The 13,528-nt window shown below is 47.0% G+C and overlaps 1 protein-coding gene across 12 annotated transcripts in view; it reads left to right on the top strand.

Moving 5' to 3' along the window:
- LOC122257243 (latrophilin Cirl) overlaps positions 1-13,295 on the top strand; it is a 224,773-nt gene extending 211,478 nt beyond the window's left edge. For 4 of the 12 annotated variants that reach the window (XM_086537852.1, XM_043022416.2, XM_043022413.2 and 1 more), the window contains 6 exons: positions 2,361-4,127; positions 4,236-4,554; positions 4,868-4,912; positions 9,403-9,571; positions 9,840-10,013; positions 10,695-13,295. In XM_086537852.1, coding sequence (XP_086393978.1) covers positions 2,361-4,127; positions 4,236-4,554; positions 4,868-4,912; positions 9,403-9,571; positions 9,840-10,013; positions 10,695-11,876 — 3,656 coding nt within the window. In that variant the 3' untranslated portion in view covers positions 11,877-13,295. Of the gene's footprint in view, positions 1-1,190; positions 1,298-2,360; positions 4,128-4,235; positions 4,555-4,867; positions 4,913-9,402; positions 9,572-9,839; positions 10,267-10,694 lie in introns of all 12 variants that reach the window. The other 8 variants (XM_086537854.1, XM_043022418.2, XM_043022414.2 and 5 more) reach the window with 7 other exon arrangements.
- Positions 13,296-13,528: the final 233 nt, after the last annotated feature.

The raw sequence follows: 13,528 nt of genomic DNA, 5'->3' as shown, positions 1-13,528 counted from the left end.
TGTCATGAATATCTTATCAATATTTGACGGTTTACGAGCAATTAATTATTTTAAAATGTAATATGCAATTACGATCACGCAAATCCCAGCAAAAAAAGTTGTTGGATCCAAAGCGTCGTGAGAAGGAGTAAGGAGAGGGAGAGAGGGGAAGGGGGAGGGGGGGCGCGTGATGTGGACCAAGGAGTTAATTGTCTAGCCAAAGGTGTGTGGAGCCGACACTATTACTGCCCTCCATCCCACCTTAACATCGTCTCCCCCTTCATATCTGAACTTACTTCTTTATTTATTTCGTTGTACGCGATGTCTCTCCCGGCCGCATCCTCCAGGGCGGGCAGCTTTGTCTGCGTGATGGATGCCCTTGTTATCTTCAGAGGCGATTCATGCTGTTATGTGATTATTTTGAATTTGATAGTCAAGGGGACCCCAGCGTTCAGTAAACATCTCTAGGAATCTGAGCATTCAGTGAGATCTTAGAAGAACTCAACATCCATAAGCCCGAAGTTTATTTTCCTGAAGCTGAATACAAGCCTCGTACACCTGGCACCCCTACCTGTCTTGCCCCGCCTCCTGGACGCCAGCTGGGGTGATGGGCCATTATTAAAACTTCACTATTTAAGATGAACGTTTCGTCCACCTCTATCGCCCCCCCGGACAATTTACGAGACTATATCATTACAGATTTATATACTGGCCGTAGTAAAGGTTAATTCTAGCCATTCACGCTAGGTCGGCGCGGCAGTGAGGCGGGCGAGACGGTCGTGCAGAGTCGTACCATAAAGTTAATACCTCGCACCTTGTTCTTCGGCCACACTACCTTATCGCTGCAATCAATAGGTCCGCTCTCTTATCGACGCCACGTTGTCCTTAATCCCACTTCTGCCAATGTTGTATCATGAGCTTTTCTCCTTAATCAAAGACGACTTTTAGGGCCATCTTACTCCATCTTACCTCTGGCCTCTGTGTGTGTGTGTGTGTGTGTGTGTGTGTGTGTGTGTGTGTGTGTGTGTGTGTGTGTGTGTGTGTGTGTTTGTGTTTGTGTTTGTCTTTTGCTTTGTGTGTCCGTGTGTCAGACACACGTATGCGCTGCCTACTTCTACCTGTATGGTTTCTTTGCATCTGTAGAGCGTAACATTATCCGAGATGACATGTGAGTATTGTCTCTTTGCTTAAAAATGTTTTCCCTTCGCAAGCTGCTCAGGAAAGCCGTCTTGCACCATCGAGGCCAACACGGCTCGTTTTGGAGACGGTTGCCCGGGTACTCACAAGTACCTGGAGGCGCATTACAATTGTAATACAGGTAATATACGCTCTCCCTTCTCCTTCGCTGTGTCCTTTCTCTCAGTATTTGATACACTCACATAAGTTAATGCAGCCTTTCGGCCTTCACCCGAAGCCCAATGGCAAATTCGTAGATCCGCATGTTATATTAGATAGTGACATACTATAGTAACAATCTTGGGATTGCATGTTCTCTTAAGTTAAGACTGACTCAGTTTGTATTTACTGTCATATAACTGCTGCTCTCAGAAGTGTGAAACAGCATCTGCTAAACAATTTCTAATGGCCCGTTAACAAGCGCCTACACAATTTGTTTCAACGCGAGTTTCACTCCATCAGCTATTCATGTTGAATCATTTAGTAGTTGAGACAAACTATAACGTCATTAGAGCCACATCAAAACGGGCTCGTCTAGACGTAAACTTTGCCAGCGTTGTGAGACGCGGTGCCATTTGCATGTTAATGTCGCATCCGAGCATGGAGCGTTGGCACTGTCCTCAAGGCCCTGCCCTCCATTCCCTTTCATACGATCTCAACTTTGCCTCGCCATTGTTCGTTCGTCACAGCCACTTGGTAGATGTCAGTATGATAATGATTCAAGTTATTATTTGAAAGTAGCGTCTTTGAGTCAAGTTATGGATTTCCCCACGTATTGTTGTATCATGAATGGATACTATTAAATATATGACAGATTTACAACACCTTACATAGCTAGAACCGGAATATATATATATATGTGTGTGTGTGTGTGTGTGTGTGTGTGTGTGTGTGTTTGTGTGTGTGTGTATGTATATATATATATATATATATATATATATATATATATATATATATATATATATATATATAATGTGTGTGTATGTATGTATATGTATACGTATATGTACGTAATGTATATATATGTATTATATTATATGTTTAATCATACATACATACACACCTGTATATATTTATCCATTTAGAGATAGGTGTTTGAATATAGATACATATATATGGATGTATAAATGCAAATACATAGATATAGATAGATATCCTTAAAGATTCAGTATTTTCGAAGCATAACTGAAGTGTTGGTCTTGCAGACACGACCACCACAACTACCTCCAGACCGCGGCCGCCTTGGTACCTGCCTACAAGAGCCCCGATCCGGATACCTCCAACTCTGTATGCTAACTACAGCACAACCACCTCAACCACCCTCCCGCCATCTACCACCACACCTACCACAACCACCACAAGCACTACCACAACTACCACGAGCACCACAACTACCACCCGGGCGCCTGACGTGGAACCACAAGGTCAGGAGGAGCCAGCAGAGAGCCCCGAGGCCGAGGCGCCTGCTACAGCACCCATGGAGAACGCCACCTCTCCTGCTCCAGCATTGCCGTCGTCTTCTACGTTATCTACCTCTACCTCTACCTCTACTGTCATCCCGAGTAGCTCCACGACCCCAGCTAGCAGCACGCCCTCGCCGCCCGTGCCTCCCCCACGTATGGATGGTGACTATGAAAATCTATACTGCCCTCCTTCATTAGCTCGCGGACTCTATTGGAACTGGACTCGCGGCGGGGAAATCGCTGTGCAGCCGTGTCCAGGGGGCGCCTCCGGATGGGCGAGGCGCACGTGCAAGATTGTGGACTGGGCGGGCCCTGCCGACCTGAGCGAATGTCGCAGCGTGTGGCTGGCTACGCTAGAGACTCGAGCAAATTCTCACGACTCACTGATAGGCGTAGCGGCCGACTTGGCCAAAGTGACAGAAAATAAAGCCCTGTACGGCGGCGATTTGATCACCACGGCACGCCTCCTCTCCACACTGGCCACCCGCATGGCAGAACACTTGCATGCTTTCCCAGAGCCACGCCAGCGCCAGGCACTGGTGACGGAGATGTTGCAGTCGGCTCTTTCCACTGGGTCTGCCCTGCTGGCGGCGGGGATGGCGGGGTCCTGGGGCGACCTAGCGGTGAGGGAGAGACGCCATGCCGTAACGCAGCTCATGGTAGCTCTGGAAGAGGCAACCTTCCTGTTGGCCGATGTCTTACCCACCGGTACGGAAGCCGTACACCATAAGTCTCACGTGCTGGCGTCTGCCCGAGCGGTTACGGCTGACGGATCCTCTGTGGAATTCCCGTCAGCCCAAGATCAGACCGTGGACTGGGGGTTCACCGACACTGTCGCGCTGCCACCAGAGGCAGTCCTCGAAAACAGCGATGGCGGCACAACGAGAGTTGTGTTTCTCACGTACCAGCACCTGGAGGACCTGCTTGAGCCAGGTTCAGAACCTCTTGGACATCGGTCTGGAAACATCACGCGTTTAGTGAACTCGAGGGTTGTGTCTGCATCACTGGGTCGTGGTCGCCACATTCAGCTGCCTGAACCCGTTACTCTCACTTTCTCGCTGTTACGACAGGAGAACGTGACTCGCCCTGTGTGTGCCTTCTGGGATTACACCACGTCAGCGTGGAGCGATGAGGGGTGTCGCGTCGTGTGCCACAATCGCTCTCACGTCACCTGTAAGTGCGATCATCTTACGAACTTCGCCGTTCTGATGGAGAAGTCCGATGGCGGAGCGGCTGAGGATCCACAAGCTGCCTTGCGCATTTTGGTTTACGTTGGGTGTGCAGTGAGCCTCGTGTGTGTAGGCGGTTCTCTTCTGGTGTTCTCAGTTTTCCGAAGCTTGGCCTCTCCACGAACTGCTGTGCATAGACATGTGTGTATCTGCCTCACTGCAGCCGAACTGGTATTTCTTGTTGGCGTGTGGAGGACCGACACTCCAGTCCTGTGTGGTGTGGTGGCCGGCGTTCTACATTACACGGTTCTCTCAGCATTTGCTTGGATGTTCATGGAAGGTACGTGTCATTTTTTTTATTAGTAGTTGTCAGTCATGTCAGTAAATGTTTGTGTGTGTGTGTCTTCACGAAAGTGACAAGTTATATTTCGACTGTTTTATCTTTCAGGTGTCCACGTGTATATGAGTGTTGCTCGAGCAGTAGAGTGCGATTCACTCCGACTGCGATGGTGGCACTATACTCTGGCCTACGGCCTCCCACTCTTGGTGGTGGCCGCTGCTGCGGTCGTAGACCCCTTCAGCTATGGCACCGATCAGTATTGCTGGCTCAGGACTGACAATTACTTCGTGTTCTCCCTCGTTGGCCCTGCGCTGCTGCTGCTCGCGGCTCACGTGGCCCTTCTGGCAGCCGCCCTCGTCTACACCTGCAGGCTCTCCCCTGACGACGCCTTGAAGACCAAGGAGATGGCACGACTCGACTCAACCAGGTACGTCAGACTTCCCTCGGCTGTGTACTAGAATGAAGACAGTTTCATCTCTTTATACTTATGTTCTTCATTTAGAGCCCCTCAGTGTTTGGACTTTTGTTCAGATGGATTACCACTTTCATTGCACAAAACTCCGTTGTTTCACTATACTGATATCACTGACCCTTCTATGCCTCAGAAAGTAGGCCTGTGCCTACTCTATGAACTAACAGAACTTCTATTCTGTAGATGTTAGATACCTGTCCCTCGACCCCCACCTCGTACCCATTACTTTAGCATCTCTCTAAATCCACCATATTTATCTCACTGGCAGCGGCGTGTATACCAACGCTCTCCAACACCGACTCTACTCCCGCCTGTAAGCCCCCACTTGTCTCCACCATGCACGCTTCTGCACTGTTTTGCTATTTGTGCATGATGTGCATCGAACCCAGCTCCCCTCAAACCCCGCCTCACTTTCACACGCCGTGTCTTCCATCCGTAGCCCTGTAGTTTTAATCCTGTTCTTGCAATCGCCTTCAGGTGGCAGTCATTTCGCTCTCGCCCCGATTGGACTTTTGCGTTTGTCTGGCCGGGCCTGCTGTAGCGATGACCTATCGTGCTCCTTGTGCTTTTTATGTGCATGTCGTTCTCTTTTTCTTTGTCGCAGGCAGTCATAAGGTTGGCCATTAAATATTTACATCATGTGCATGCTGTGCCCTGCATGTCTGTCTGTTGCATATTCAGAGGAGCTTTTCAACCCCTACCAATCTCTGATCGTCGCTTTGTTGTTTATTTTTACTTTCATTATTCAAATTCATCCGTTTTCAAATATTTTAGTGAATACGAAGGTAACTGAACTCGAGCATATTTGTAGTGTTTCTTATTTCAACGTCAGGGACAAAAGTCGGTCTTTTCTGATGCAAAATGAAACTCGTGAAAACTGTACCTGGCCGTTGGGTATATACGTAGTCTGCCCGAGTTTCGAGAAAAACTCAGTAATTACTCAATGCATGACCGTCGTCAGTTATTTTGTAAACATTAATCATAAAAAAACACCATTACTTTAATATCCCATCATAAATCAGCTTGCAATAAAATTAAAAGACCATAAGCTGGGTTGAATTGCCTGCACCTACAGCATCATCAAGACTAACACGTGAGTCGAGGTTCTTGCCTTGATGCCCAAGGCCAGAGCCGCACTGACCGCCGCGTTTGCGCATCTTGAGTGGATTTTGTCATAGGGGCCTGGCTGTGCTCTTGGCGCTTGCTCGGTGAACGGTGCTCTTCAGAAATGTTGCTCCTTGAAAATGGCATTGATAGCGGATTCGTAAATACACGCACGCGCGCACACGCACACACACACACACACACACACACACACACACACACACACACACACACACACACACACACACACACACACACACACACACACACACACACACACACACACACACACACGCACACACAGGAGAGAGAGAGAGAGAGAGAGAGAGAGAGAGAGAGAGAGAGAGAGAGAGAGAGAGAGAGAGAGAGAGAGAGAGAGAGAGAGAGAGAGAGAGAGAGAGAGAGAAGGGAGAGAGAGAGAGAGAGAGAAGGGAAGAGAAGAGAAAGAGAAAGAGAGAAGAAAAGAGAAAGAGAAAGAGAGAAGGGAGAGAGAGAGAGAGAGAGAGAGAGAGAGAGAGAGAGAGAGAGAGAGAGAGAGAGAGAGAGAGAGAGAGAGAGACAGACATGAGAGAAAGAGAGGGTGGCGAGAGACAGAATTTTTGACAGCTTGTGTATATCAGGAGAGCAGCTCGCAATCTCTTTCACTGTTTAATCGCGCCATTAATTTCTTGTCAGAATGTTAACCACGTCTTCTTATTTCACGTATATCGAGCTCTTGTGCTTCGTTTACTCTTCTTTCCAGCCTTTTGTTTATGAATCTTCCTCTCCTCATCCTCATTTTCCTCTTCTTCCTCTTCCTCTTACTCTTCTTCCTTCTCCTCCTTCTTCACCACTTCTTCCTCTTCTTTCTCCACATCCTTTTCCTCCTCCTCCCTTTCCTCCTCTTCCCCCTCCCTTTCGGCCTCCTCCCCCTCCTTCTCTTCCTCCTCCTCCCTCTTCTTCTGTTGATGCTGCTGCTGCTGCTCCTGCTCCTCCTTCTTCTCCTTCTCCTCCTCCTCCTCCTCCTCCTCCTCCTCCTCCTCCTCCTCCTCCTCCTCCTCCTCCTCCTCCTCCTCCTCCTCCTCCTCCTCTTCTACTACTACTTCTGCTGTTGCTATTGCTATATTTGTTATTATTACTACTTCAGCTTTTACGTCTGCCATTATTGTTATTATTATTGTTATTATTATTATTATCCTCGCCATCATCATCATTATCATCATCATCATCGTCCTCCTCATCTCCATTATCATTAGTGCCATTATCATCCTGTTGTGTTACATCTTATCATCCGTTGCCGTGAATGAGGTCAACCTCCCGCCCAAGCCCTTGCTCGCCACAGCCCTTGTCCGGCGCGGGAGTTTCGACCAGCTCTGAGCGCGGCCGATCGCGTACTCTGTTCCTGCGCAAGAGCGCTCTCCCTACGTGTGTCATTTTCGTCTACGATGTCATAAAATACGGCGTGTCCTAAGCCTCACCGGCTGGCCACGCTAACCCGGCTGCGTAATTAACTTGGCTCGAACGATTTGCATAGTAACAGGATAAAAATACCCCATAATTACCGTCGTTAAAACAAGAGTGGCTGGATACTTAGCTCCCCGCAACCTACCCCATGCCCCGCGGACTCCGATGCCAAATTTGCTAACTTTTTTGTATATTTTATTACCGATTTTTTAATTACTTTTCAAAAGAATAATGCGGTGTGACGTTTATGTTTTTATCATATTTTCTTACCGTGCGGAATTCTTCAATCTTCTCGCGAATCTCTGCCAAGTACCTTACCTTTTACAGTAATGCATGGCCGCGTCTCGAATGAACGTTTGTCATTGCTAGGTTCCCGACCAATGAAAACCTCGAAAGGGGAAGCCAATCATTTTGCTTTGTTGTGGCTGTGCTGGTGGTTTGTCATGTCTTTGTTCCCAGCCAGCGAGGGCCCTAGTAGCGACCCGCCATGATCTGGCTCATCGGCATTTTCAAATATACGTACCGAGGTAGCACTCATTTGGCTCCGTTAAAACATACATCTTCGGCCATGCTTCCCAGTGTTTACACGCCGAACGAGACACCGCCCTTGTTAATAAAACGCTTTCTTTGCCATTTTAGACTAAGAGATATCGTTTATACACGTTATATACATACTAGGTATATGTGTGTATATATACATAAACATATATATATATATATATATATATATATATATATATATATATATATATATATATATATGTGTGTGTGTGTGTGTGTGTGTGTGTGTGTGTGTGTGTGTGTGTGTGTGTGTGTAGAGATAGATAGATAGATAGATAGGTAGACAGATAGACAGATATATATATGAATATATATACGAATATATATATATATGTGTGCGTGTGTGTGTGTGTGTGTATGTATATGTATACAAATGAATAAATTTATATATATATATATATGTATATAGAGATAGATAGATATGCGAATATATATATATATATATATATATATATATATATATATATATATATATATATGTGTGTGTGTGTGTGTGTGTGTGTGTGTAAAGATAGATAGATAGATAGATATATTAATATATATACGAATATATATATATATATATATATATATATATGTGTGTGTGTGTGTGTGTGTACAAAAGAATGAATTAATATATATGTATATAGAGATAGATAGATATACGAATATATATATATATATATATATATATATTATATATATATATGTGTGTGTGTGTGTGTGTGTGTGTGTGTATAATATATATAGATATATATATATATATATATATATATATATATATATATATTTATATTTATATTTATATTTATATTTATATATAAACGTACACCTCTACACAAAACACACACACACACACACACACACACACACACACACACACACACACACACACACACACACTCACACTCACTCACTCACTCTCTCACTCACTCACTCACTCACTCACTCACTCACTCACACACCACACAACACACACACACACACACACACACACACACACACACACACACACACACACACACACACACACACACACACACACACACACACACACACTCACACACACACACATACACACACTCACACACACACACACACACACACACAAATTTATATATATATATATATATATATATATATATATATATATATATATATATATAGATATAGATATGTGTGTGTGTGTGTGTGTGTGTGTATACATATGTTAATTTACAACTCATTTACAAAATTACTTGGCATTGTAGGCCCGGGGAGGATGGTAATGAGATACTGGAAGGCACATTAAAATATTTTCATAATGAGTCATTAGCGACATCCCTGCTGTAGTTACACCTCGCCGAAGAAGGTTGAGGCATTTCCTCGTGATCAATTTTGTATTCATTTGGATATTTCCGGAGCCAGATGAATGACGTATGCAAACCGCAAATTGTTGAAGTTGTTATAGCTGTATGTTAGTTTCGGTAAGTGAGGCAGGTGGTGGAGCCAAGCCGGTCGGAATGCCTAGCTAGACCTGTGATGTCTTCACTGCCTCCGAGATTTTGCTGGGCATAGATGGCGTCTGACTTGTCGGGTTCACTTCATGTCCTAAACTCTCGGGGAAAAAAGTTAAAAGGGATGAGACTTTGGATAACTTTATAGCGAGCATCATCTGTTCGTCAACATGTATGAAACGTGTAATTACGTGAATAATGAAGCTCCTCCGGTCTCCAGGGCTTGGCTGCGAGGGGCCATTACGTTGCTGCTGCTGATGGTGCTGACCTGGACGCTCGGCCTGCTCTTCCTGCACCGGCCGTCGCTGCCCATCGCCGCCGCCTTCTGCGTCCTCAACGCCCTGCACGGAATCTTCATCTTCATCTACTACTGCGTCCGGAACCAGAAGGTAAGCGTACGTGTGTTGCGTTTGCCACACGTTCGACTTCTTGCTAGTTTGACTCATTTGTTTTGTTTCACGTATTTTGTGTTTAGCGCATGGTAGACAAAGAGTTTTGTTCTGTGACTTTGCCATAAGTTTGCTGAATGGCTGCTTCATGCTTTACAGTTTTTGCTTCAGCTTTTGATTTTTATGTTGAGTCTAGTAGTGGTTTGTAAGTAGTCTCGCATAGCTCAGGTGAGATTGTAGTAACGTGTGTCTGTCTGTCTGCGTGTAGGTGCGGGAATGGTGTCGGTCTGCAGTGGAGCGAGAGGCTTGGCTCCCGCAGGCCGTGCGCGGAGTCTTTGCCGCCGAGAAGCAGACCTACAGCCCCAATAACAACAACACCAACCCCCACCCCGCCATCTCTCACGCCCTCAATCACGCCCTCGCCTCGCCCGCCCTCAACCAAGTGGGTAGTAACTCGTGCCGGGACCCGACCACCACCACAACCCTCACCACCTGCCCCTCCCTCACTTCATCCTCCAGCTCCTCAACATCCTCGAGAAGTCCTCCTTCAACTCCTGTAGAAGGAGGACCTCACCCCTTGAATCCCCCCAGCCCCTCTCCCCCCCACAAGCATCACCATCACCACCCCAGAGACCCCCGAGGTGCGGCCCCACGTCCCCCCGGCCCCCCCGCGGCAGCCACCTCCCCGCCGTCAGGTACACACGAGCCCTCACACTCTGGGCGCCCTGGCTTCCTCCTCCTCCTCCTCCTCCTCCTCTCCTTCTCCTGCTGGTGCTAGTAACGCAGACTCTATCTGGAACGTGTTGCTTGTACCGCCATTTGCCCCTTGGTGTCGGTGGTGTGGGTTGGTGTGGGTCGCTTGCTTTCTGCCTTCAATTGCACTTGGCACTCATTGCACATATTAGTGGCTGTAGCTGAGTTATTGTTTATATTCATTTAAGTTTTGCTTTTATTGTTCTGTTTTCTGCTTGCCTTTATAATTGGTCACTTCAAAATTCAAATTCCAGATTTCACGTTTGCATTAAAGCTTTTAGGAACACTTCACTTTAAAGTCTTTTACCGAGGTTGTTAATCACGATGATATATATAAATACCTTGCACTTACACGCTTTACTTGTTCCAGTATCTTCCAACGCTGTGTCAGCTCGGCGGAGTGAAGGGGCCCGGGGCCAGCACACGCCCTCCGGTGGGACCCCTGCTGTCAGGGGGCACGTCCACGATGGGCCCTGGGGGGTCTCTTCGTCAGGGGGTCACGGGCCACCTACCCCTCGGCGCCCTGCATCAGTCGTTGCCCCGCCACCACACAGTGACCCTCCCGCGCACCACCACCACCACCACAGCCACCACCACCAACACCAGCCTTCATCACGCCACCCTTAAACACGCGGAAGAAGATGCTTCCTACAAGTCCTTCTCGCGGGATTCGGGTCACGGAGGTTCGGAGCAAGAGGACTCGCCTCGCGCGGGATGGAACAACCACCACCACCGCTACTCCAACTCCCTGAACGCCGACCTCAAGAATGCTTACCTCGCTAAACTCAACAGTATCAATGCAAGTGGCGGCCTGGACGGCTGCCTGACATTCCCCAACATGGAAGGCGGCAATAAAGTTATCACAGTGCCCAATAGTTACACAACACAACTGTCGCCCGCCGCTGTGCCTCCAGCCGTCGCCGCTATGCTCCGGGGCAACGCCAACACCGCTCGTTCTCACTCGCCCTGGAACCACACTTACATGGAGATCGAAACAGAAGGTGACCCAGTGTACGAGGAGATTGAACGGGAACGTTTCGTGGGGCGCTCCGCCGGCGTTGTGAATGGGCCGACGGGCCAAGAGACATTACAGGTGTCGGACCTTTCCGATGAAGACATGAAGCGAGGCACGCCAAGTGACATGAGCCGACAGTCCTCCAGAAGCTATGGTGATGCCCGACCCCTGCTTCCTTATCACCACGCTCAAGGTCACCACTTCCCTCGGAGCCCGCAAGACCAGCAGTTCGCTCTCAGTGAGGAGAGATTGCGGGATTTCAATGCTGCTCAGATGAGTCGAGATCTGGAACAGTTGCAACAGGCACAGCAACATCTTTCACGTGATAACCTGATGACCGTGGCAGTTTTGAACGGGGAGCAAGTGGTCTGTCGCTTGACGTCACCCTCGAACCCACAGGCACCCCAGAGCCTGCCAGTCATTCACGAGGGCGGCGGACGAGGCCTCGTGGCATCGCAGGCCCTCAACGGAGAGCCTGCTCACGTGGTGGTGTCGCGAGCCCCGCACTATAGACCCCAGCAATTCAGCGAGTGTTAGTGATGTTCGTGTGTGCTGCAGTGGAGACTACTTTTGTCTTATAAATGGAGTATGTAAGAAAATGTCGGCTTGAGTCATTAGCGAGTGTCTTTAGACTATTTCTTCACTTGTGCTTTCCAGCTGGACTTTTGGAACTGTATAGTCTGAATAGTTACTATCACAAGTCCAGTTGGTATTATCCTTGATGGTGCAAGGCGTATTTCCATACAGTTTGGAGTTTTTGTTTTAAGTAATTGTAAACTTAAATTTCCATTTTTAGTGAACCTGAAAGAGTGCATGAGAAAACAGAGACTAAGTAGTGCACTCAGCTGCAGAGGGCATCGTGGCGGAAATGGACATGATTTCCTGCAACTTTGATAACTAGTCGATGTACGTTTTATTTATTGGTCTCATTTATTTACACACCGCAGAACTTTTGTAGCTCTGTGAAGATGGTGTCGAAGCCTTTGTGATTTTTATATGTAAGAAGTGTTATATTTCTGTTAAGTGTGCTACATTCCAGAGTTGAGTGTTTAGTTTCGTCTGATGTTGGGTTAAGCCTCAGTGCCACAGTGCTCTATACTTCGCTTCAGAATCACACCAGTAAACGTGAATGGCTATTAGAGGAAGTGCCTTTTTCGGTCCGAGGAGTGTGTACATGTATAAAGGAAATATTTGGATGTATATAATGATGTAAATAGAATATATTTATATGTACGTTTTCTTAATGAAAAGCCAAAGCTTCTAGACGTAGAAGAGTCTTCGAGAGTCATTTCCAACGGGCCTTTCCTTTGCTTAGTGGAAGAGAAACACTGATACATTTTATGTTATATACTTCACCGGCAGTGGTTCCAGGGAGTAACGAGTTGTGGTTCTAGAAGGTCACTAGCTGTGGTTCTCGGGAATGCCAGCTGTGATTCCAAGTGATCAGCAGCTTGGGTTCTAAAGAGTCACCGGTTGTCAGCAGGTAACTTGTAGGCTGATGCCTCACTTATCTCACCTGTAGCTTCCCCGGGTTGTCAGTGTCTGTCAGGTCACGGTCACTCGGCTCTTGCCTCACCTACATCACCCGCAGCAGGTCTTGGGCCACGGTAAGCCAGGGTCCGGTGGTGGGCAGTTAACATCATTGCGGCATCATTGCATTTCCGTTGTATCATCTCATCCGTGTGGACAAATCGTCAGGTCAGTTTTCTGCCCATGCACATCACCTACAGTGTGAAAAGACACGCTGTGCTTGTGGTTCTATATTAATATCCAGCTTAGATTCCTTCTATTCAGGTCAGTGTGAATCTAAGCCGGAAGATTGTAAAGTAGGTAGCCCCCACAAGCTTGGCCGGTCCCTGGGACCCGCTCCTGCCATCATCTCTTCTCCAACTTGTGAGCTGTGATACGTTGAATAGATAATCAGTGTAAAATATGACAATAAAATGTTTAAATGGATTTTTGTTTGTATGCACATATGCTGAGCACCTTTGCATTGAATAACAGTATTTGCATTTTGCGAAGAGATAGGTACATATCGGAATAAAAAAAAAGCAACGTAAAGTGCAAATTCTTCTTCCCCATTAATGTTACATTTAGAATATTGCTCTATATCAACCGTATTGAAGATACCCAGGTGGTAAGCCTTGTTTGCGGTAATTTTATGAAAATAAGAGGAAAGTGGACCTTTT

The sequence above is a fragment of the Penaeus japonicus genome, unplaced genomic scaffold, assembly GCF_977035675.1.
Source record: "Penaeus japonicus unplaced genomic scaffold, GWHDUDI00000001_assembly GWHDUDI00000006, whole genome shotgun sequence".
In the NCBI taxonomy this organism is placed as follows: Eukaryota; Metazoa; Arthropoda; class Malacostraca; order Decapoda; family Penaeidae; genus Penaeus; species Penaeus japonicus.
Note: the sequence above shows the minus strand (reverse complement) of the source record. Positions and strands in the feature narration are given on the sequence as shown.